This window comes from Wyeomyia smithii, chromosome 1 (genome assembly GCF_029784165.1).
Source record: "Wyeomyia smithii strain HCP4-BCI-WySm-NY-G18 chromosome 1, ASM2978416v1, whole genome shotgun sequence".
Taxonomy (NCBI): Eukaryota; Metazoa; Arthropoda; class Insecta; order Diptera; family Culicidae; genus Wyeomyia; species Wyeomyia smithii.
The window spans coordinates 50,285,346-50,310,159 of NC_073694.1; the positions used below are offsets into that span (position 1 = coordinate 50,285,346).

Below are 24,814 nucleotides of genomic sequence, written 5' to 3' on the forward strand. Positions count from 1 at the left end.
GGTGGAACTGTTGAAAACGGAAATTGGTTTAAAAATAACTTGTTTCATCACTAGTAGCAACGGTTAGGCGAATGGCAGATAAATGATAACTACTACAATTGAATAATTTTGAGGCTCTAAGAAGTGTCACTGGTATGAACACGCCTACATTTACAGGATCTACGATTTTTAATAGTACAATAACTAGCACCATGTTGGTGGACGCACAACTAAGTTTCAAATCGATTGCGGTAAGAATAAAGGAAATCCGTTGGAAACTGAGTGATTTCTAGGCATTTGAAAGTGACAAGTTTCGTGACGCTCTTGATGTTTTCGGTTGTTCGATTTGTACCCATATGTTTCCGCAAGACATAGTTCTACGTCAAAAACTAAAACTCCTCTCAGTCAGAGATCTGAAAGTAGTCCTATATAAAAACTTCATAAGAGATGACAAAATAAGTTATAGGGTAATCGCTCCGTTATTCATCTAAACAGCTAGGTGCACCTATATACCGTCTGCCGGGGTGAGATTAAGCCACGGGGGTGAGATTGAGCCAAAACAGGAAATGTTTGTATGTTAAATTACTTGAGATTTCCGAAACCTAATACCTCAAATTCAATACTTTATAAAAGATGACATATTTATTCACAACTTAAAACGGAATATAGATAATATCAGGGAACTGCTTCGCTTAAAGAATGTTTCAAAGTACAGGGTGAAAAACATGCGCAAATAACGTTATCCAAAAATGTCCCAGGAAAACCAACCCGATCAAGAAGTCACATCCACTTACTGCTCAGTTGGTACGTCAGGATGTCGTCTCCAATGTGTTGAGGAAATATTATGCATTGAACCTGTGCCGGCTCAGAAAATAATGTTTCTCCAAACTGTACACTTTTCGAGCCCTTTTGGGGTGAGATTGTGCCAAGCTATATTGAACGGCACAGTGTGCGGAATTCACATTCACGACAAAATTATATCAGTATACACCAAAACACTTGCATTGTTCACATAGGGTATGTTTTTTTTTCCCACAGCATAAGGTATGTTGTCTAGCTATGGTATTCTTTGAAATAATGACTAAAAGCTTGAGAAGCTTACTGTTCTCAATTGTTAGATGGAAATTTTCAATGATTGATATTACTTATGGAATGTAACAAAATTTTGTACTCCAATTCTATATAAACTGATGACTTTTAAAGCGAAGAAAGAGGGTTGTGGGTACGTTTCCAGAGGTTTTGAGAGCTCCAATGGAACATACAGTTGTCAATGACACATAATAATTGAAACGAAAAGTCTTCTCAAACTTCATGTCCTAACGTTTTCCCTTTTTAGGCTACCTGAAGACGCCACTATGTGTATAGAGACTGTCTATAAGCCACGTTCTCATAACTAATTACTCTATGTATCAATTTGATCCAGCCATACATTTTTCTATAATTCATATGAAATATAGTTTTTGATCAACCCCCTAAATCCCCTTAATAGTCCACGTTGTTTATGGTTGTCCCTATACTTACTGTTTTATCATGTTAGTCATGTCGATTATTCGTAGACATACTACTTTTCATTTAACAGGTATTAAATTTAACTTTTTGTTCTTGGCACAATCTCACCCCATAGAAGGGGTGAGATCGAGCCAAAGTTCATGTATTTTTAGCAAAATTATAGTTTATTGTAACTTAACCATATTTGTTGTAGTTGTTAACAAAACATTCTAGAATGCATTGGTGTATTTTGGATCGAATCCTTTGCTTAAATGTGTGCGTTACAACCTTGAGAACAAAAAAGCATCATTTTTTGGCAGAATCTCACCCCGGATGACGGTACATCTTATTTCTCTCATTTGTCCAATTTGCCGTCAAATTTTTACAAATTTTGAAAGTAAATCTGTTTGCTTCTCGATTTTGTGAAGTGATTGAAAGTTTTACGTTGAAAATATGGTATAACTTGACGCTAAATTAACCCTCTAGTGCCCAGTGCCGCCTCTAGGCGGTCTTCAGTCGAACCTCTAAAAAGCTTCAAGAACTTAAAAAATGTTTATGAGGCTTAATAGTGATTTTTTCGAAGTCCGTCTAAAAATAATTCGGGTACTAGAGGGTTAAAGATGGCTAAAGGTACTGAGATGAATATAAGAGCGATTACCCTAACAGTTTCAGTTTTGTCTCTTTTAATTTAAAAGTAAAATTTGTATGAAAAGGTTATTTTTTCTGACACGTGATGAGGGTTGTTTTGGCTAAATATAAAAACTAAATATAAAAAATATAAAGTATCTATAACAAAAATAGAAACAAGAATACTTCAGTATCTGTACAGTCTTTTTTTTTTGTCTGAAGGCAGTCGAGGTCTGTAAAATTTGCATAACATGTTTATTAGCCGGAATTGTTGTCTCCATAGTGTATAATATTCTAGGTGCTCCACAAACAACAGCCAATCGATCGCTTTCGAATCACTCGTTCACGCGAGTAACAATATCGATCGATTCTACTCGCTGTCTCTCTCCCACGCGTAGGTAAATCATGTAAAATCTTCGCCCTGTCGAAAGAAGTGATGTAATTATGGCAAACACACTTGGTACTAATATTGATTCAAAATGAGAGGTTCGATCAGGAGGGTTCACAGGGGCAAATAAAATTACACTCTGAACATCTAGTGTGGAATCTACAAGATCACTAGATTATATCAGATAATTTCGTTTTTAATTGAAACATATCATTTCATTTGCCTCAAAAGCCAATGAACCTCACAAACTCGAGAGAAAAACTCAAAGCCGGTCAACATTTGAAGACCGACGGACCGTCCGTCGGCAGCCGGCACTGTTCTCGAGAGTTTGTTTTTACCCGTGTTTTAGCGTACATATGGCTTGCGTGCACATTTAGTAACTCGGTAGAAAACTGGTTGAAGGTTAGCCTGCAACGTTGCACATCGTTAGTAAATAGTGTGAATGGATGGAGAGTAGCAAACAAACAAAAGAAAAAAACAACATCGCAAAACGGCGTGGACTCCAGCACCGTGTGGTAGACCTTATAAGCGCAGGTGGTAACATGGGGAAACAGTTTAAATGCTCCTCCGATTCCGATGTACGACGTTGTGTACTCGAATTCCTCATCTCTTCAGTCGCTGACAGTGGGCGAGCCAACTGTTGTGCGCTGCGGTTGATTGTCAGCTGGACACGTGCCACTCGGGATCGGACTGGTGGTGAAGAAACATCAGATCAACCGAATGTTCCGTTCGTGTCAGGTTTCTGCTCTTTTCGGAATTAAGTCAGGTTGGCGGAGTGGTATTAAGCTAAACACACACACACACCTGACCATTTCTTCAGTCGGCGTGGCTCAGCAGTGACTCATTTAGGGTCTCGGTCATTCACCAATCGTGCCGTTAATTTACATAATCTTGAACGGTGTAATGACATTTTTTTTGGGAACGCATAAAATGCTGCAATGTTCTTGGAATTCGAGACAGGTTTCGAGTGGAGCATTGTTCTCGGTTCGTTTTAACTAACTATTATGTGCGCCGCATCGAAAGAAAGCATTCAAACCTCAATCGGGCAGAGAAAAAACCGGATTTCTCATTTCTCGGATTAAATTCTGCGTGCGTGAGTAGCTTAATCACGGAATCATGCGCGCAAATCACTAACCATGGAACAGGTGTAGCCCGCCTATATCATGACTATTGATGCGATGTTCACCAATGGATGAAACATTGTGATTGAAATTTTAATTCGAAGAGAATAGGTCACCTTTAGTTTGCGAGTAATTGAAAGAAAACCGCACACAGCAAACAGAGCAGTAAATTTCGTTTTGACTTTATTTATTGAAATTGAAGTCATCAATTGCTATGCAAAATATGTAAGGTCACAGACAATTTTTATCACTGACAATTGAACTTATATTCTAAATATCTATGACTAGCTGGGAGAATGTTTTTGCGATTTATTATTGATCCTAAAGCTGTTTTTAACTTTTGATTGGGATTAAATTCCATTATCAGTTTCTAACTAAAACATTCCTCAGCATGGGTTCAGATTTCCGCTTCATCTCCAGATAGCCCAAAATGGTAATGAAGTGCAATTACCCATCACCTTGTGGGGAGAAACTAAAAAAAAACGGAAGAAAATCAATGTTCCAAACGGCGGAACGCGAAAGGTTCGATAAAGCTTATCCCATGTCAAGTCGGGATTGATTACCGACAGTCAAGTTTCACCGGGATTCGATACACTACATGATATTCAGGCTATCATGACTGGCTCATGATGGATCGAACAAAATTCCCCTGGTGTGATCTTCCATCCGCGGCTGACCCAATTTTCAATCAGTCCGGAAGAGTGCGTACCTTCGATCGCGCTAAGCTTAATCAGAAATTCAAGTCGCGTGTGTTTTTTAAGCTTTTTCTTGCCTTTTCTTCTTCTCTCCGGAATGCCATCTCATTGCGGATAATCTGCGCGCTACCATCCTCCACCTTCGCAAATCCGTTGATCAGTCGTCAGTCAACCGAGTATCATACGTCAGGTTTCGTTTCTCTACAGTCCGCGTGATGATCATGCGATAAATTGATCAATCGGCTGCTTCGGCTGGTCTTCCGAACCTGCAACTGGCCACTTCCAGCCCGGCACTCAGCGAATTACCTGCCGCATCTTCTGCACCGTCAGAAGTGCGAAAGAAAAACAAAAAGAAGATTGTTACCCGGTTGTCTGTCGTAGGTTTTGTGCACGTGGGATACGGAGAGGTCGCCGGATTTGATTACTCCACATTCGTTGAGACGCCTCCGAGAGGCACAGAGCGGTTTTACTGTGCAGTGTGCCGTGAAAAGTCGGGCACTGGGTGTGTGTGACTCCACGTTTGTGGCGCTGGCAGAGCAGATCAAAGCATCGATTGTTTCACGCTCTGTGATTAGATCGTTAAGTTTTTTTTGCGGGAAAAACTACAAAAAACTTCAACCTCAAATGTGTGCGAAACATCGATATAATTGGTATCGATTTATTGATTGAGGGATCATTAAAAGAGGTACATGATGTGGAAAGAGGTGATTGGAATAATAAATCTTTGAAGAAGATTTTCAATTGTGAAATGGCCAAAGGTGAACAAAATGTTGCAAATTATCTGTGGTAATTTCATCAAACGCGTTTGTCTTTGTCTTGTTAACAAGCCTCATAGCAGATTGTTAATGCTGAGTTCTGATTCTTTTTGTAGAATATTTGAAAAAAAAAATGAAAAAATAAACCGGGAACTGAATTTAGAGACCATTTCTATTCCAATATTAGTACCAAACCAGAACCGAGACAAATCAGCTGGAAATTCGAATTGATATTTTTCACATTTCTTCTATTTTTTTCTCTTTATTTTTACATTTAATTAAAACATGTTTACCATTTTTCTTACAATATTCTGAACATTTCTAACATGGTTTGTATTGTTTTGAAATTTTTCTGATATATTCCCTATGCTCTGACAAAATTACTTACAAATACCGAATAATATGTATAAATTAGTGCAAAATAATATCGAATATAAAACTACGTGCAGAGAAAATCTAAATGAAAAACATCACACAAAAGTCCAGTCAAACACGCAGAAAAAATATGATGCTTCAGCGAAGTTTTTTCTCATGAAATGTGCCACAACTGTTACGAACAAAGTTGATTTTAATATGCGAGGAATGAGGAAAATGAAATTTGTTTTACATATTCAGGTGGATTAATTACGACATTGCAACTTCTATAAACTGGAGAATAATTAATGGAGCTACTTGGCTAGAGACACTGCGGCTCTAAAATTATTGTTTGTGGGTCAACATATTTTTGATCACGTTTTTGCAGCTTTGGAAACAGCGTATAACTGTCTGGTGTGAATACTGTGATACCCTCTATACCAGCATTAGAAAAAAAACAGAACCTATCCGTCTCAACAGGAGAACTAATGTTTGCTTTCGTTAAGCCTGTTTGATGTCTCGAAGGTAAAGATTTTCTGAAACTTCATAAAAACCTTGTTTAGCAGATTATTTGATTATCTGTTGAGAGAATTTCATTAAACTGTTGCACACCGGGAAGAGTAAAACCCGAATTCCCACTAATTAATGGCCACTGGGCTGGAAAACTGAAATATATCATTTCTTATGTAAAGTTTACCAAAAAATCGATAGGTGATGGTTTCATCCTGTGCAGGGCATTGAAGATAGTTTATCTTTCCAAAAACGCGCAAATGTAAGGTGGAAAAGGGCATAGAAGACCCTTTCCTATGCCCTGCATAGGATAAAATCATCATTGATCGTTTTATTAACTAATTTTAGATAAGAAAAGTTATATTTCAGTAGGAAACCGGAAATATAGAATTTCTTCGGTAAAACTGGTCAACAAATCGATTGGTGGTAGTGTCACGGAAAAAGGTCTATTTCGCCCCTTATCCCATTTTTTGTGAGACTTGGACCACTGCGACCATTGTATTGATCTTTTGTGGTAATATGCGTGTTTTTAGGAATACAGACCTTTTTCCATGCCTTGCACTGACTGGACCAACATGTAGCTCTTGGTTCCTACGTAACACCCTGGGTGTTCGATGTTCGTCTTCGGCTCGGCACGCAACGAATGACAAACAGCACACAGCCATTTCATGGTGCCTTTTCCACGGTTACATGGAGCGTCCAGTGTGACTCTGAGTCAATGTTTGCTTGCCTTTCCTTGCTTTGTGCCGTCTTGGATACTTTGTTTGAAAACTATTGGAAGATTTTTAAAGTCATCCTTTGACAACTTTTCTCAAACTCTTTTCATCCATCGATCTGAAAAAAAAATCAATAGCAATAACAAAGTTAACAGTATGTTTTAGTAATTGTAGTAATTTGAGTATTTTTTGGTTTAGATTTTGACAAATATCACACAAACATGACAACAATAAAAAAGATAGACAAAAATGATGAAAATGGCCAGAAATCACGTAGGTTTTTAATTATATATTTTCTGACGCTGTTGTTTTTATTTTGCTTTAAAATTTGTTTATTAAATTATGTGTTTATTCAAGTACAAAATTTGAGAAAAATCTAGTCCATGTTGAGTAAAAACTCTAACCTCTCAAAACCTCTTTTTGCTTCAAAAGATGTGAAATTCCACAAAAGCGAGGTAACCATTCTAATCGACTAATTTCAATCTGGCTGAAACTAAGCACTTATGTTTCTATGGGCAAGGACCAATATTGAAAGGACAAAATTGTTATCAACAACTTCGCCGAAGAGACTACACCGATAAAACATATTGGACGCTAAAAATTTCTTTAATCATTAATAGACACTTGGCGTAGGAAATAATCTCTAAACTTGATGTACCGTATTTTGTACTGCCATAAACAAACGGTTTGTTTGATCGGTATTATAACTTCGGAGAAGTTGTAGATAATGGTTATGTTCTTCCATAGAAGATCAAACACTGTAAAAAAATAAGTTTTTTTTCTTTAATTTTTTTTATTTCTGCAAATTAAGTTAACTATTCATAAATGTTCATCTACTTATCTGGAATTAATAATCTACAAAAGAAGATTAACAAAATTGGTCGCAGTGATGAGAATACCGAACACGAAAAAAAGATAAAAAAGTCAGTCTTTTCTGCAGAATTAGCAGTTAACGCAGGTGGGAATTCATCGTCGCGAAGGCTCTCGCGCCTCACTCTGTAGGTAGATTAACCTCGCATTATTTTTCTCTGAATCACACTATCTGTGATTTTTTTGTATCTCGGCGATTTCATTAGAGCGTTCTAATTTGGTGCCAGAAGTGGGATTAACACATTGTCTGATTACAACGCGGAGTTACGGGAAAAAAACTGTCGGGAGTGTATCCTGTGAATGATTAAGAGCGTCCAGTAAGGAATAACAAACAATGACTTCGATTTTTGTGCACTTCCACAAAAAAATATTTCAATTTAAATTTTTTTCCAATTGTCATTTTGACGTAAAATAACGTCATACGGCAACATGTGTAGGGATCGTGAAAATCGAAAACATCGAGAGTGCCACGAAAATTGTCCGTTTTCGAATGTTTCAAACTCTAACCTAAATGTTCAACTGATTTTCTACATTCCTACAGTAATCGATCAGAGAATCACCTATGGCCCCTTCCAAATGCAGAAAATTGTAATTTGATTATTCGAACTATTATACTATTGAAAATTGTTTAGCCTTGTTGAAATTCCGATTCCTCTTGATCTGATTGGTCGCTTGGTTTCCCTAACACGGTCGGCAGAAGATCATACCTAGTTCACCGATAATAAACCCGTTGGCTAAATGAAGGCTTCTGCTCAAGCCAATTATATTACTAATGGATGGTGAGAAGAACGGTTCCAACTTAGTAGCAGCTAATAGCAGCAATGGGAAGCTATAACGGCAGTGATATATCCAATCACTGTAGCAAGAGGATAATTAACTGGGAACTGGATCGATCAGTAGCAAGTAGACCTGTAGCAGGCGGCGATTTCAAATATATCACTGCCTTAAACAGTGTAAACAACACCTTCCACTGCGTTGGATTTAAAATCCCTTCCGTGTAGAAAGTACCGTCCCCAAATTCGTGGAAACTGAAACCAACTGCCCTTTTGAAAATTTCAAAACTTTCCATTCTTATTAAACCTGTTCGGTTCTATTAGAGATAGGGTATTGGGTCTATTATCGTCAGGTTTTACCTATTATCGTCCGTGGTTAATGAAGTCATAGAGAACTAATATTTTGCAGATAGGTACTCTGTATTATGGAAAACCATCCTGCAAGGAATCAACGATCTAAGACATCATTTACCTCCTGACGATAATAGAGCCGGTTAGATTATTTTTGTGGTTTTTAAAAAAAATCTTTTTGTTTCGTGCAGTCTATTTTTATCTAAAAGGATAAAATTACTGTCTACGACTTTGTTAATGACGCTAAAGAGTGGTATCATCTAAAATGACATGGATATACGCAAAAATTAAATTTTAAATGAGACTTTGCTCACATTTTTGGCTTAGCACATTGAACATTTCACACAGATGGAGAAACTTTTTAGACTCATGAGCTATTTTCTAAAAGGGCGTATGCGTTTTGGCATAGGTTTTACTCCAAGCATTGTAGCTCTGACACCATGGGTTGTATAGAAAAACTGTCTGAGAATGAGTTGTACGGAATTGCCTCAGAAAAAAATACACACCGTTAAAAAAAATTTTTTTCGGCAAAAATATATTGAAAAACAAAACACTAAATTTCAATTAAAAAACAATTCTATTTGTTCTATATTTTCAAAGAAACTTGAAATTATCACGCACCCTAAAAAAATAGATCCAAAATGGAGAAATGAAAAAAAATATAAAAGATTAATTTTTTTGAAATATTTCTAATTTTACCCTTTTTTAAATTTTTGTATTTCAATGAGTTTAAAAGACTCAGACAGTCATTTAAAATCAAAAAGCTCTTGGTAGTTAACATTTTAAATGCACGTATGATCAACAGGGCCGGCATCACACTATTTTCCCGAGTGGGTAGTAAGAAACAGGGTAGGTTCATGAGTGGCCTTCCGGCAGGTAATCGAAGCAATCACCATGACGGACGAAAACATGCGTGTAGGCATGTTTTTGAGTTCTTTTTTTTCATCAATTCCTCCTCAGAGTTCGCGACAAAATTGTTAGAGTAGATCTTACGCTTCAGTTTTGCCTAAAAAATTTTGATGGGGCGCAGCAAGGGGACACTCCATCTTCTCCAATGATTGCTTCGAGTAGTAAGCCAACGGCAGATGCAGCCAGTACACCGCGTTTTCGGTCTCATGATATTTCTCAATTACCGACGCAAATTGCGGCAGGCACTTGGGCGACATTCATTAAGTATGTCACGCAAACTTTGGTTAGATTTTACTCCCCTCCTCTCTTGTCACACAATGAAGACCCCCCCAGAAGAAGTACGTCACGTCACAGAAACTCACCTCCCCTATTTAAAATCCCGGCTCGAGAGTAGCTGTTAGTGTCAACAGGATCGTAGCGCTAGCTCCACAATTGTACGGTAATGCAGCTGGTTGCGGAATTTCACGGATTCGAGAAATGGTCTCCGATTGCTGTAATTGGACATGTTTTAGGAGCCTTGGGTATGCCAATGGAAGCTTCTCTCTTATCAATGTAATTTTTATGCATCATCTCGTACTCGTTAGACCATTGTTGCCAATTGTACAAGTTTTTCTGGAAACGTACAAGGTCTTTTGTTTTTTTTTTTCGGTACAGATTCCGTACTGTACAGTTTACAGATTTTCGTGAAAAAGTACAGAAAAGTACAGATTTTTCAAATGGCTAGAGAAGATTAGACTAAACTAAACTGAACAGACTCAGTGACGATACAATGAACGCGATCTCGCAATCTAAAAGTTTCATTGACAAGTGAGCTCATAGTTTAGAACCAATATAAACAGGGTCAAAGCAGTCACAGTTCTCTCAAAACAATAAACAAACGTCATTGAAGTTGTTTTTTCACAGGCTTCAGAATAAACAACTATGTTTCAATGGAACAGATTTTTGTCGGAAATAATATACGATTTTTTTAACTCTCAGTACAGATTGGAATTTGGCACTGCGTCAAAACCATTTGGGTAATCAGGACTTTCTGCTGATGTATTGAAGCAATCAGTTTCGGAATAATTTTCTTTGCTGTTTTTGGTTTTGTCTAATTAGTTTCAGTTTGATTAATAATCAAAAGGTTGTGAATAAAAAGGAGGCAGACTAAACAATTTTTCTCTTCTATTTTTTTTGAATGTTTTTCATGTGACGTCACTTAACGTTACACTCCACCTCTCACCTACGTCACAAATCGTCACGATTTGCTTAACCCCCTCTCCCTCCCATATGCGTGACGTACTTTATGGATGCCGCCTTACTATGAATTTTCCCGTTCACGGCCAGTCCGGAGGGGAAGAAGAGTGGCTTTGACATCCCCTTCTTGCTGATTGTCAGTTATAGCAGCACCTTCTTGGGGAGCTTGGCGTGTCAAATGAACTTCACCTCGGAGCTCACTTCTTTCGTGGAAAAAGTAAAATACGAGGTGCCCTGCCAGTCGTTGCCATCCCTGTTCGCCAGGTAATTTTTATCGTATTTCTTGGAAGATTTTACGTATGAAACGCTTATCACCCCGTGGTAATATGAGCCAATCTCGAGATATAGCATTTTTACGAAAATAGTTTTGAATTTCGTAATTAATTTTTCGTGAAAATGTTATACCTATCTCGAGATTGGCTTGGTGACTTGGTGACTTTGCAACAAATAGGGGGGTCCCACAGAGCGGAAGGTATTCCAATCGACACCAAATTTGGGATTTTTCCAAAGAGACAGTAGATGAATAATTCCCCCAACTTTGAGCAAAATCTGTGATGGTCGTGTCCAAGTGGCATGCACACTTCGTATGGAATGACCTATAATCAATCACAATGCCAAATTTGACAGCCTTGCTTTTTTCATACGCGACCTATTTTTAACCTATTTTTAATTTCATCTTCGAAAAAAGACGGGCCCCCAGTTGCGTTCGAAACCATTAGACTCAAATAAATACGCAATGCAATTTTAGTTTAGCATGCATTTCACAAGTTGGCTATTCAAATTCAAATTCTTCAAATGTAATTCAAAGGAAATATTCACTAGACTCTGAAACTACTTATAGAACGCGAGTTTGTTTGTGGGGGTCAGACTTTCAAAATCCATTATTAATTGAGACAAGTTTATTTTTTCTTGATTTGTGGTGGCCTCAAAATGTGGGACCCCCTTAAATTCAGCCCTGCTTTTGCAGGTCTGTAAAATCTGCACACGGACTCTGAAATTCTTTCTCTGTTTTCTTTCTCTGCTTTACCTCTCATGCACGCTGGTTCGATTCAAATGGTGTGTTAGTATGAGTCATTCCGAGAGAATCCGAGGTTAACTCTTATGGAGGTAGTTGTGATATTGGCTCTCGCGAAAAAATAACACTGAAGGAAATTTTCAGTTTGAAAATGGTCTGTTCTAATTTTCTTGCTGGGTATTGTGCCGTGTCAAATAAATGTTGTGTGAACAAAAAAAATTTTTTGCTGAAAATCGAAATTCGAATCTTATTTTTATAGAGAAAAAAACTTTTTCTCGATTTGTAAGGGCCTCAAAAATGTGGGGGCCTGGGACCGGGCCCTCCCCTTAAATCCGGCTCTGATTATAGCAGTGACAAACACCGCAAACAGCCAACGCCTCTAGCGGCCAGCAGCGTCAACAACAAATAAACAAAACGTAGAACTACGTGAATAATAAAACACAAATTTACGTACAAACACTAGTAATTTTGACCTTAAAATTACATTTTCGTGAACCACAAATTAAGAGCCTTCGATTGATGTATATATCATCGTTGTCCGATTCATTTGAAGCAAATTCATGTTTCAAGATGGCTTGACTCATTTTTTTGAAAATTTCTCGGAAACCACTCAACCACAAATTGGATTTCGAACTCACAAATTAACCACTAAAAATTGGTGATAAAAGAATTGAAAAAAAAAATTGTCAAGCCATCTTGATATCTGCTCCGTATTTATAATTTCGTTGTTGGTGGTAAGGATCGTCATACCTACATCCTGCTGATGGGCTGCCATCTGAAGTGTAACTGACTGGATAAAGCATCTCATGATTAAGCCGCCCGATTCCGGTCAGACGCTGTTGTACGTCGCCTTCTCTGTTTGCATGCGACTAAAATTTCCTCCGGGGGTTGGTTACCCGATCTCCACTAAGGTAACTTTCGCCAATTCAATTTTATTTTATGTTTCCGTTATGATAATTCTAACGGTTTTTATCCTTTTTGTCATTTTAAATATTTTTGTTTTTTTCTAACATTTTCAGCATTTCAATTAATTTTGTCATGTTTGATCATTTTTAAATATTTGTAAATGATTTGTGTCATTTTTGAACATTGTGAGTGGTTTTACATATATATATATATATATATATATATATATATATATATATATATATATATATATATATATATATATATATTTATATATATATATATATATATATATATATATATATTTGTACATTGTTTTCTTATTTTTAATAATAACATTGGTCGACAAAAGTGAATAAATGCTACCCTAAAGCTCAAAATAGTTGCCCTAGAAAGATTAAAGCTTTTAACCATTTCTGTGAAATCTAATGCCTCTAGGAATTGTCAAAACACATCAACTTACGTCAAAGTGTCGCATAGTAATTGCTCGCCGAGTTCGTCACTTCAACGTATGTTTACGAGCAAACTCATCTTGGAAAAGTTTTAGCGGCTAGGGGCACCAAAATTCACAGGAATGGTTAAAAAGCTATAATCTTTCATTTGATTTCAGTAAGTAACCAACTGATTGAGTGATTGCGTTTTACTCTCCTGAAATACGCTTCCGTTACGGCGAATAATTAGAGTGTGCAAAGATAAACCAAAACTGCTCATAACGAAACAAATCTAGCCCCTATAACAATGCCACCATCATGATAGATTGATGTTTATAGGAAGCCGTGGAATGAACTAGCTAAGATTTGCTACTCGTACATAGCCGTGCGCGCGAAATGTGAAACATAAAATAGAAAAAAGAGAAAAAACAGCCGCAAGTTCTGACACCGATTTGAGCCAAATGGCGATGCAATTCTACTTTATCCGGTTCACTTTCTCTTTGCCAATAAAAATCAACTCTAAGGATGTCTAAATTAAATTAAAGCTTTGTCTGTCGTAAATCTATTCAATTCTCTGAAATAACGACCGGGCTTATGGCGAAACAACAAATTATTTTAGTATAAATTTGCGCTACAATCGAGCCATCTGCTTGATTGGTTAATGCTTTAGGTCCTGCTTGTAGTTATGATGTATCATGTGAACATCGGGAGCGAGAAATTCTGTGAAACGTTTTCTGTTTTCCCTCTCGTCGCCTTACTTCAACACGATATGCCATGCCTGTATAATTTTCTAATCGATTTCACTTTCTGGCGAAAGAGGACTTACTCACTCTATTCCTATGTCAGCCTGGCTCTGGTCAGCCCTGCTTCTCACGAATTTGTGTTCAAATCAAGGTGAAAGTCCCCGCCCATCGTTCCGATAGGAAAACCGAGAGGAACGTAAGCGGGAACTATCGTATCGATCGGCATAATAACAAACCATAGAAAAACGACTCGCCCCTTAATTAGAGCCCAATTAACACCTTCCACCACGGCCACTAAAGACGCTTAAGACCTAAGGGAAGGCGGCAAGCGGAATTTCCCGCTAGTCGTAGATTGTCAAAAAATAGGGACGATCAAGACGCACTGAGCCGCAAAGTGCAGCCACTTAACCTAGCTAGCAGAAATTGTTCGATTGCACGCGACGAGAAGGAACGGGGTTCCACCGGCAGGACATTCGCAGGCGACGACGATGGCTCAAAGTCGAGGCAGGCAAACGCAAGTGAACGCCCCGCTGGTCACGCTAACTGTTTTGCATGTTACTTGCGCATATCTTTGCGCGATTTTATGTCTAACATGAGGCCCACATCAAGCAGCGGAATTCGGACTCATTCCTTCCGCTGGAACGAGGTGGATTTGTTTTACTTTGTACCGTATAATTAGTGTGAAACCATAGGCGGAGAGTGACCGCTTGTGGGTGACCTTTAACTGGATTTACCTAATAATTTTTTATGTTGAAGTCTTGAGTGTCTTGTGTCTAATACGAACAACGCAACGGAGTAAATTTTTCATTTGCCCCTGTGTCAAGCAAATCAACATTTAAAAATCAGCTTTTAATCAACTTCTAGAACGATGAGAGTCGCTTATCGTCCTCCTTATCGCTATCCACTAATGGAAGCAATTAAAGTTGTTGTTCCGTCAATTAAACCCAATCCAAATACGCAAACATGGCGTGTCTTCGTGCGCACCGAAAGAAACAAACTTGCGAGTTGCCCAAATGCATTTAGCTGCTCTGGTATCAGTGGATTAATTGTTTCACTACAATCATCATCATCATCATTTCTGCACACTTCCTTCGCCGCTTCATACATGGCTGAATGCACTTTGGTAAGTAGTTGCGAAAATGCATCCACCGGCGGTTACTGCATTCAATCAATTTACTAGGGCCGGGAAATTACTATTTCGTGGCTGGCCTCTCGAAGGTAGAGCTGCCGGTTCGATTTTCCGGCAGCCCTCTGCGAAGAACTGCTTCCATTTTATGAAATCAATGAAATCAATTGAATGCGAGGAAAAGGCAATTTGTTGGTGAATTATGTTCTACTAAGCCGCTTGTTACTGCTACTATTGACATATGATAATTGTAAATTTCTTAATGTTAATGTTCTTCTGTTATATCTTTTTCGGATGATTTTACTCTGATCAGTAAAGTAAAATAACCAAGTTGCCGTCAAGCGACAGCGGTCGGACGACTTGGTGTCACCAAACACCAGTACTAAGTGTCCACAGCCTAAAAAACTGCGGAACGGCACTGGTTTGGGGTCATCGGGTTCGAAGCCGCTCCCGAAGGCCACATATAGGGACATGGTGGGAGCTATAAGCCTTGCGGTTACTTCTGCTACCCACCCCAGCTCCCTACTCACAACGGACCAGCTTCAGGCTGTCCGGACCTCCATCCTCGATCACATTGCGAACCAGGAAAATCCAACCACCAAGCCCAAGTTTAACGGTTGCCATCTAAAAAATGGCTTCCTGCAACTTGCCTGTGCCGACAACGACACAGTGCAGTGGTTGGAAAGGGAGGTACCTTCTCTCGTACCATGGGAGGGAGCACAACTTCGTGTATACCACATGAAGGATCTGCCGAAGGCCAGACGGTATGTCGGTTACTTCGCGGACAGTGCGAACTCTCCGGACGAGAAGATTCTTCGTTCACTCCAGAATCAGAACGACCATCTCTCTACCAAAATGTGGCGAGTCTGTAACCGCAAATTGGTAAAGACCTTGGTCGAACTAGTTCTGGATATTGACGAAGAATCGGCCAAACTCGTTGAGAGTAGAAATTATGAACTGCACTACGGTTTCGGCAAAGCACGCATCCGAAAGGTAAGCGGAAGGCCGAACGTCACAGGCGGGAAAGACTCCGTCGCAATGTCAGGGAAGGTACGTGCGGGTAACTCCTCCGGGAGTACTCTGCCACCACCCAGGCAAAACGATCCTGCGAATGGGCTAAAGGTTCGCGTGGGAAACTCCTCCGGGAGTGCCCCACAACCACCCAAACGCAACCCTGCGATTGGGAAGGTACGCGCAGGATGCTCCCCCGTGAGTGCCCTGTCACCACCCAAAAAACGCAACCCCGCGGCTGCTCGGACGGTTCCGCCGAAGACTCGCAAGAGTGTGAAGCATCAACCACCGAAAAGTCGCACCCCCCGGAGTCAAAAACCACCACAGTGTGCGCGACGACCTTCTGTTGCCAATCGACTGCTGCAACCGAAGCCGAACAGTGAGGAAGAGCAACTTCCATCAACCAGCCAAACCGCTGTTGGCAGCCGTCAGCCAATACCAGGATCATCTTCCGATCCGGACAAAGACGGCAACTTCACTGCAAAGTGAGCAGCCTTCGCTGCGTGCAAGCGAATCTCCATCACGCAAAAGGCGCCTCGGGTGTTCTTTGCAGGAGATTCGCCAAAGAGCAGCTAGCGGCTGCTTTCATCCAGGAGCCGTGGATCAACGAATCCAAAGTTCTCGGACTTAACGCTCCTAACGGTAGGTTAATCTACTGAGACACGCAGTCCAAACCAAGGACTGCAATTCTGCTAAATAGAGAACTAAAATTTTTACCTATTACAGAATTTATCCAACGCGACGTCGTTGCCGTCACGGTTGAAGTACCGACAACCAGAGAAAAGCAGGAAATGGTTGTCGCGTCGGCCTACTTCCCGGGCGACCAAGGTGATATACCGCCACCCGAAGTTGCTGCGCTCGTGCGGTACTGCAAGGCCATCAACAAGCCGTTTCTGATCGGCTGCGATGCCAACGCTCACCACACGATCTGGGGCAGCTCGGACACCAACACCAGGGGTGAGTACCTACTTGAATACCTTACTTCTAACGATGTCAATGTATGTAATGTAGGGAATAACCCCACGTTTATCAACGCTATTAGACAGGAGGTCCTTGATCTCACTCTGTGTAGCGCCTCTATTTCTGAAAGGATTAAAAATTGGCATGTCTCCGATGAAACTAGTTTGTCGGACCACAGACACATCGTTTTTAATATAGAGGCTAACCCTCTGAAAAGAGAGCTGTTCAGAAATCCTAAGAATACAGATTGGGAATCCTTTAAGGAACGCCTGATCGATTCACGAACTTTCAGTTACAGCAACATTCGAAATTCTGTTGACCTGAATTCGGCAGCAAATGATCTACAAAACAGAATCATGGATGCTTTCGACGCTAACTGTCCACTAACACAGCGGTCAGTATGCCGTGACGTACCCTGGTGGAATGATCAACTTAGTGACCTTCGTCGGGAAACTAGGCGGTTGTTCAACAGGGCAAAAGTCACGTCTAACTGGGACGACTACAGGGCGTCCCTCACTAAATACAACGCCGAGCTACGCAAGGCTAAACGGAAATCCAGAGTTAGTTTCTGTGAAAGAATCCAAACTCTGCCGGAAGCTACGCGGCTCCAAAAGGCGATGTCCAAAGACCATACTAACGGTTTAGGACAGGTGAGGAAAGAGGATGGATGCCTCACTGTCACTACCAAGGACACGCTGGAGGTTCTTATAAACACCCACTTTCCTGGATCGACAGAGACCGAAGAACTGAATAGTGATGGGTCGCGGCAGGACAATTCGAGACATATGGCGTCTCGGGAGTCCATCCTGCTGGCCCGTCGACTGTTCACGGAAGCTTCAATAGGTTGGGCTCTAAGCTCATTCGACCCTATGAAGTCTCCTGGTCCAGACGGCATACTACCCATCTTTCTACAAAAATCGGCCGCAGTTATCATGTCCGAACTCATCAACTTCTTCAGAGCCAGCTTTATCCTGGGCCATATTCCGGATAACTGGCTGAAGGTGAAGGTAGTGTTTATCCCCAAAGTTGGAAGAAAGGACAAAACCCTACCTAAAACTTTCAGACCCATAAGTCTGACTTCATCGCTTCTCAAGTTGATGGAGAAAATAATGGATAAATATATCCGTGATGAGTTTCTTAAAGACTCCCCGCTGAACAGGAACCAACATGCCTATCAAAGCGGCAAGTCAACAGAAACTGCTCTTCACAGCTTAGTGACGTTGATTGAAAAGTCCCTAAGTTATCAGGAGACGGCGCTATGTGCCTTTCTTGATATTGAAGGGGCCTTCGATAACACGTCCTTTGCATCAATCGATACGGCTCTTTCTAATAAGGGAATCGACCAAACTTCAAGGAACTGGATACACGCAATGCTCTCTAGCAGAGTGATCACAGCAACCTTGGGAGATTCGTCTGTAACAATGTCAGTGATCAAGGGGTGTCCGCAAGGAGGAGTTCTCTCGCCCTTGTTATGGTCACTAGTTGTCGACGCACTTCTCAACAAGCTTTCACAGCTTGGTTACGAGGTCATTGGATACGCCGATGACATCGTCCTCATCGTCAGAGGTAAAGATGACGCAACTCTGTCGAGCCGAATGCAAACGGCTCTGAATACCACCATGTCATGGTGTTTACAGGAGGGTCTAAACATAAACCCCTTAAAAACAGTCCTAATTCCATTCGGCAGACGAAGGATGATCTCCATCACTCCTCCAATACTGAGTGGAGTTAGACTGGGCTTCAGCAATGAAGTCAAATATCTCGGAATTATTCTGGACAAGAAACTGAACTGGTCTGCACAACTGGATCATGCCGCTAAGAAAGCGATCTCAGCGATCTGGGCCTGCAGAACTCTCTTCGGTAAGACCTGGGGACTGAAACCAGACTTGGCACTCTGGTCTTACAAGACCATTGCCCGACCAAGAATCACCTATGCTGCCCTAGTGTGGTGGCCTAAGGTGAACGAAGTGACTGCGCAAGCCAAACTCAAAAAAGTTCAAAGACTTGCATGTCTTTCGGTTACCAGCGCTATGCGAACAACTCCAACTGCAGCCATGGAAGCTATGCTTTGCCTACTACCTCTACATCTTCATGTGAAAAAGGAAGCAGAGCTTGGCGCTCTAAGGTTGCAAAGGAGGAAAACCATACTTGAAGGGGACCAAATCGGCCACCTTCGCATACTTAGGGAGTTCAAACTAACTCCGCTATTAACCACAGTCTCCGACTGGATGGACGTTAGGTCCAACATGGATATTCCATATAGAGTGATTGAAACAAACCGCTCTATGTGGAACAATGGAGGGCCTAATCTTCCACCTGGCATCGTCAATTTTTATACGGACGGCTCGAAAATGGGATCCCTAACGGGATCTGGTATATACGGACCCGGTATCAGGGAAACGTTTTCCCTGGGAAAATGGCCCACCGTTTTTCAAGCAGAGGTATATGCCATATATATCTGCGCAAAAATATGTCTGCAACGCAACTACAGACATGCGAAAATCGGTATATTCTCGGACAGTCAAGCAGCACTACTAGCACTTAAGTCCGTCAAATGCGCTTCCAAACTTGTTTGGGAATGCATTGAAACTCTACGGGAACTTTCCCGACAGAATTCAGTTTTTCTGTTTTGGGTGCCCGGACACTGCGGAGTCGAGGGTAATGAACACGCTGACTACCTAGCAAGACAGGGATCAGCTCAGCGGTTTATTGGTCCCGAGCCGTTTCTGGGTACGTCCATTTCCGCTATCAAAAGCGAACTATTAACTTGGGAAAGGCTAGAAATAGTATCCCAATGGCAACAGGCACAGGGTTGTAGACAAGGCAAACAGTTTATCTATCCGAACCCTGGAACCGCCAGAAAGCTACTTAGTCTAAATCGTAGTGACCTACGGATAATCACGGGACTCCTCACCGGACACTGTCCCGCTTTTTATCATTTAAAGAAAATCGGCGTAGTGTTGAACGACACCTGCCGATTCTGCAAATCTGAACCAGAGAGTTCAGAGCATTTGCTTTGCTCTTGCGAAGCTCTTGCTTCCTCTAGGTACAACTTCTTAGGAAGTTACCTTTTAACTCCATACCAAGCATGGAGCTCCAATCCCAAGCAGGTCATTAGTTTCATCAACTATGTTGTACCTAATTGGGGTACAGGTTTACAACAAAACAGTTCTACTCCATCAATGAGTACGAACAATCCGTAACCTGTGCACAGCAATCGGGGCCCGCCACAAAAGACAATCAGCAAGAATGTCGCAGTGGCATTTCAGTACCCAGTGCCCTTCAGGCATACAGAGGAAAAAAAGTAAAATCAGCGCTTCTCAATTTTGATTAAACATAATAGGAGTATACTTCATCTAAAAATTTTCTCCGACATTTTGAAAGTCTTGGCTGTCGCAACGCAAGCCGGTTTTGCACAATAGTAAGAAAATTGGAAGACTTCATGCATATCATAACTTCGGGGCATAATCAGACAGTCGGCTAAATCCCACTTCTGACACCAAATTACAACTCTCGAAAAAACTATTCTATTATTTTGCTAAAAAATAAAGGTTTGGAATGAACGCTGTTTAGTACTGAAGTATTTCCTACTAGAAATGTCGGGGTGATAAGTGTTTCTTACGTAAAATATACCGAGAAATACGTTGAAACTATCGACTTTAAGATAAAATTAGCTGCATTTGCCGAAAAATGGGACTTTAGTTTTCAAATATCAAAATAATCTGTCTGGCAACACCTCCAGTCAAGAATAATATTTTTCTGGATTTCTTAGTTTATTCTTTCAAAAAATCACTTATCAGTGTTTTTCGGACGTGTTATGTTTTAAAATTGTAAGAAAAAATAACTAGGACATTCAAAACTATTTTCATCAAAATGTCATACCTCGAAAATGGCTCCTATTACCTCTGGGTGATAAGTGTTTTTACGTAGAATTTTTCAACACGATCAAATTAAAAACTAAAATTTGCTGCATTTGCCAAAAAATGCAAATTTACTTGTTCAATGCAAAAAATAAATATCTGGGAACACTTACGGTCAAAGAAAATATTTTTTGTGGATTTCTACAAAATGTGAGAAATTTAGTAACAAAGAGGAGGTTCCACAGAGCGGGGGTATTCCAATCGATAAATAATTCCCTCTACTTTGAGCAAAAATCATTGAAAACTTCAAAACTTACAGAAATAATGAAAAAAAAATCCAAAAGTGGAAAATAAAAAGAATATTGAAAAGTTATATGGCCTAAATTGCAAATGTAGCAATAACATAGCAGCGTATGACACTATGTCGAAAAAGTTAAAAAATAAAAAAATCTAAATTGTGCGAAAATTTTCAAAAGTATCCCAAAATGTTTATTATTCTCAATAATATCATGTAACTATAATATTAAAACAATGTACAAATATATTGAAACCCAGTCTCACAATGATCAAAATTGACATGGAACATTCTGAAATGTTCAAACATGGTCACATAATGTCTAAAAGGTAAACATAAAATAGTCGAACATGACAAATAGTGCTAAAATACTAAAAATGATGAAAGCAAAAGCGAAAAAATTTAAAAATTTGAAAAATGACAAAATTACTGAAGAGAATTTATAAAAATCAGCATTGGCGAGAATAAAAAAATGGAAACTGAAAAATGAAAAAAAAAATGCGGAAACTGCAAAAAAAAAACAAATAAGACAACAATTGCACATTGATATGAATAGAAAGAGTTGAAACATGGCATAAATTATACAAAAAGAGCTGATATACTAAAAATGTGAAAAAAAAAAACAAAAATATTGTAAAATACATAAGAGATAATAATGTTATTTTACTAAACTGTAGCAAATATATAAAGAAAATGGAGGTAAATAAAAATAAAAGCAAAACTAAAAATTCTGAAAAAAAAAAACAAATATACGAGAACCGTAGAGAAAAAAAAAACAAATATGACAACAATTGCAAACTGATATGAATCGAAAGCGGTGAAACATGACATAAAAATTTCAATCAAAAATGTTCGAAGGAGTTTAGCAATGCTAAAAATTTGAAAAAAAGGTCAAAAATGTGCAAAAATTTTCAAACATATCCGTAAATTTTCAAAATATATTGAGCATATGGGTCATTCCATACGAAGCGACCACGAAAAAGCATAAACTTGGACACGACCATCACAGATTTTGCTCAAAGTTGGGAGAATTATTCATCTACTGTCACTTTGGAAAAATCCTAAATTTGGTGTCGATTGGAATACCCCCCGCTCTGTGGGACCCCCTGTTTGTTGGAAAGTCACGAATTTTTCGTTCAAAATCTTTTTTTCTTTTTCTTACCATTCACAGACGTAAGATGTCCGAAAAATACTGAAAGATGATTTTTGAAGAAAATTAACCAAGGAATCCAGAAAAAATATAAGTTTTGACCGGTAGTGTTGCCAGATAAATTATTTTTGTATTTGAAAACTAAATTCACATTTTTCGGCAAATGCAGCAAATGCAGCCATTTTTTAAAATTAATAATTTCATCTTGTTCCTTGGAAAATTTCACATGAGAAACAACTATCATCCCGAGGTAATATGAGCCAATCTCGAGATACAACATTTTTACGAAAAAAGTTGTAAATTTCGTAATTATTTTATTTTATAATTAATAGACGTAAGACACCCGAAAATAGTGATAGATGAATTTTGAGGAAAATAAACCAAGGAATCCAGAAAAAATATTGTTTTTGCCCGGAAGTGTTGCCAGATAGACCATTTTTGTATTTTAAAATTATATTTGCATTTTTCGGCCAATACAGCTAATTATATTTTAAATTTGATGGTTTCATCGTGTTTCTCAGAAAATTTTATTTTTTAGTTGAAGCCAAGTCTTCCGCTTGGCTTGGGTGATCAAAACCTCCACCCATAAGCACAATTAATTAAAACAAGAGCCCGTGGTTCGATACTTGATGGGCCGGTAACTCGTCGCCGCACCGCGAGGGTGAGTTACTGGCAAATGTTTGTAAACAAGACAGAGTAGCGAGCGCACGGCTCACCGCTCTGGGTAGAATTAGAATAAGTGGGATTAAACCCACGAAGTAATGTTCGAAAATAGAGACAGGCCGAGAAAAGGCCATTAGAGTAATAAGAATAGGCAGTGATTTCGCGAGGGAAAATTGTCTCTCGCGGGCTATTAGTAATTGATCGAAATAATCGCGGGCTAGTAGTAATTAATCGAAAATTAAAAGTGATTCCGTACGGTCCGCCTGACCGTACGTACAGGATTTACGAGTTTTTGTGCCGTCGCGTGGCTCGAATATCACATATCCTGGCAGAGTCTTCCGGAAGGGACTCTGCATATGATCCTTTTCATAGCTGGACTTCACATTTTTAAACATAACAAGCAAAGTAATGGTCCGATTGCAAAACAAATCAATAGGGTCTTATGGGGCAACTAGACCTTCCATTTGACACTGATTATATGGGAATTGGTCCATCCATCTCTGAGAAACATGAGTTCTTTTAATAACTTTTGAACCACAAGTTCAATCTTTATAAAATTCAAAAGTTAAGGGTATTTCAGGTAGCCCGCTCATTTATAATTTTGTTCAAATCGGTTGTCTAGCTTCTGAGATAATGATGTTTCATGATTTTTACATTTTGATACGTAACCTCTAATCTATAAATCCGATAACAATAAAATTGAATAGGGTCTTACTTATGGGACAATAAGACCTTTTATTTGCAATTAATTTCATGAAAATCGGTTCAGCCATCTCTGAGAAATGTGAGTGAGAACAAAAAGTTGCACATACACACGCACACATACACACACACTCACACACACACAGAAAATGCTCAGCTCGTCGAACTGAGTCGAGTGATATATTCCATTCGGCTCTTTGGAGCACTTTTATACTTTCGGTTTTGCCAGTGATTGCTATACCTTTCTAGGAGAAAGGTAAAAATGTTTACAACGATGAAATTAGTGAAACTGTCAAAAACCACTTAAAACCAAAAGGATAAAAAATGAACAAGAATGTCAAATAATGTCAAAATAACGATAAAAAGCTATGTGACAAAGATAACAATAATGACAAATGTTTGAAAAATAACAAAAATTTTAGAAAAGACATTTACGATAGGAATAAAAAATGCAGGTCATTCCATGTTAAGTGTGCATAAAAAGGCACAACCGTGTCAACGCCCTCCTTAGATTTAACTCAAAATTTGGGGAACTGTCCATATAGGGTAACTATGCACAAATCCCAGCTTTGTTACCAATTGGAGCACCCTACGCTCCGTGGGAAATTGATCGAAAGCAGGCTTGTCGTTTTCCCTCCTGACGTGTGGGTAAATATCTTTCGCTGCGAAAACAACTGCCTTACACTGGTGAGCAAATCGACGCAATTGCTGTGTATCTGTGAAGCTTGCAAAAAACACCGTGATGGAATCTATAAATATCTGTCCCTAAAGATAATAAACTGTGAAAAGCTTTTTCACACGAAAAGACATTGCGCTCAACAACCTCGCAAAAGAGCTCACTGCAGTGCTGTGCAGTGAGTTTCTTTAGCATATATCAAATGAGAGGAGCTTCTGGGTAGTAAAGTAGATTGCGCTTTTTGGCGCATTTACTTTGTATCAGGAAAGAAAAACCCAGGCGCCACTCCGCATCACATTCTTCAACGAGAAAGCTCAAGTTGCCTCTGTTATATTAACTTAGTAGTGCGCACTGCGGTGTACCTCTGTGTGTTCTCACTAGAGTGAATTTGAGAACACTGCATATAAGAGAAATGACAAGGCATTCACCGTTATGGTAAAAATCACTTAAAAACGGGCGCACTGCATGGTTATTATTCGAAAATCACCACTCTTGTTTTGCTCG

At 39.4% G+C, this 24,814-nt stretch overlaps 2 protein-coding genes across 3 annotated transcripts in view; both read left to right on the plus strand.

The window, feature by feature from the left end:
* Positions 1 to 24,814, plus strand: part of LOC129719162 (uncharacterized) — a 280,608-nt gene that overhangs the window by 19,604 nt on the left and 236,190 nt on the right. The window lies entirely within an intron of this gene.
* LOC129719164 (uncharacterized) lies at positions 15,582 to 16,829 on the plus strand. Its single transcript, XM_055670609.1, has 2 exons — positions 15,582 to 16,646; positions 16,731 to 16,829. The coding sequence occupies exon 1, from the start codon at positions 15,732 to 15,734 to the stop codon at positions 16,491 to 16,493; it is 762 nt and encodes a 253-aa protein (XP_055526584.1). The 5' UTR covers positions 15,582 to 15,731; the 3' UTR covers positions 16,494 to 16,646; positions 16,731 to 16,829.

Coding starts and splice junctions, on each gene's coding strand:
- LOC129719164 (XM_055670609.1), top strand. CDS start 15,732: ATGAAGGATCTGCCGAAGGCCAGACGGTATGTCGGTTACTTCGCGGAC.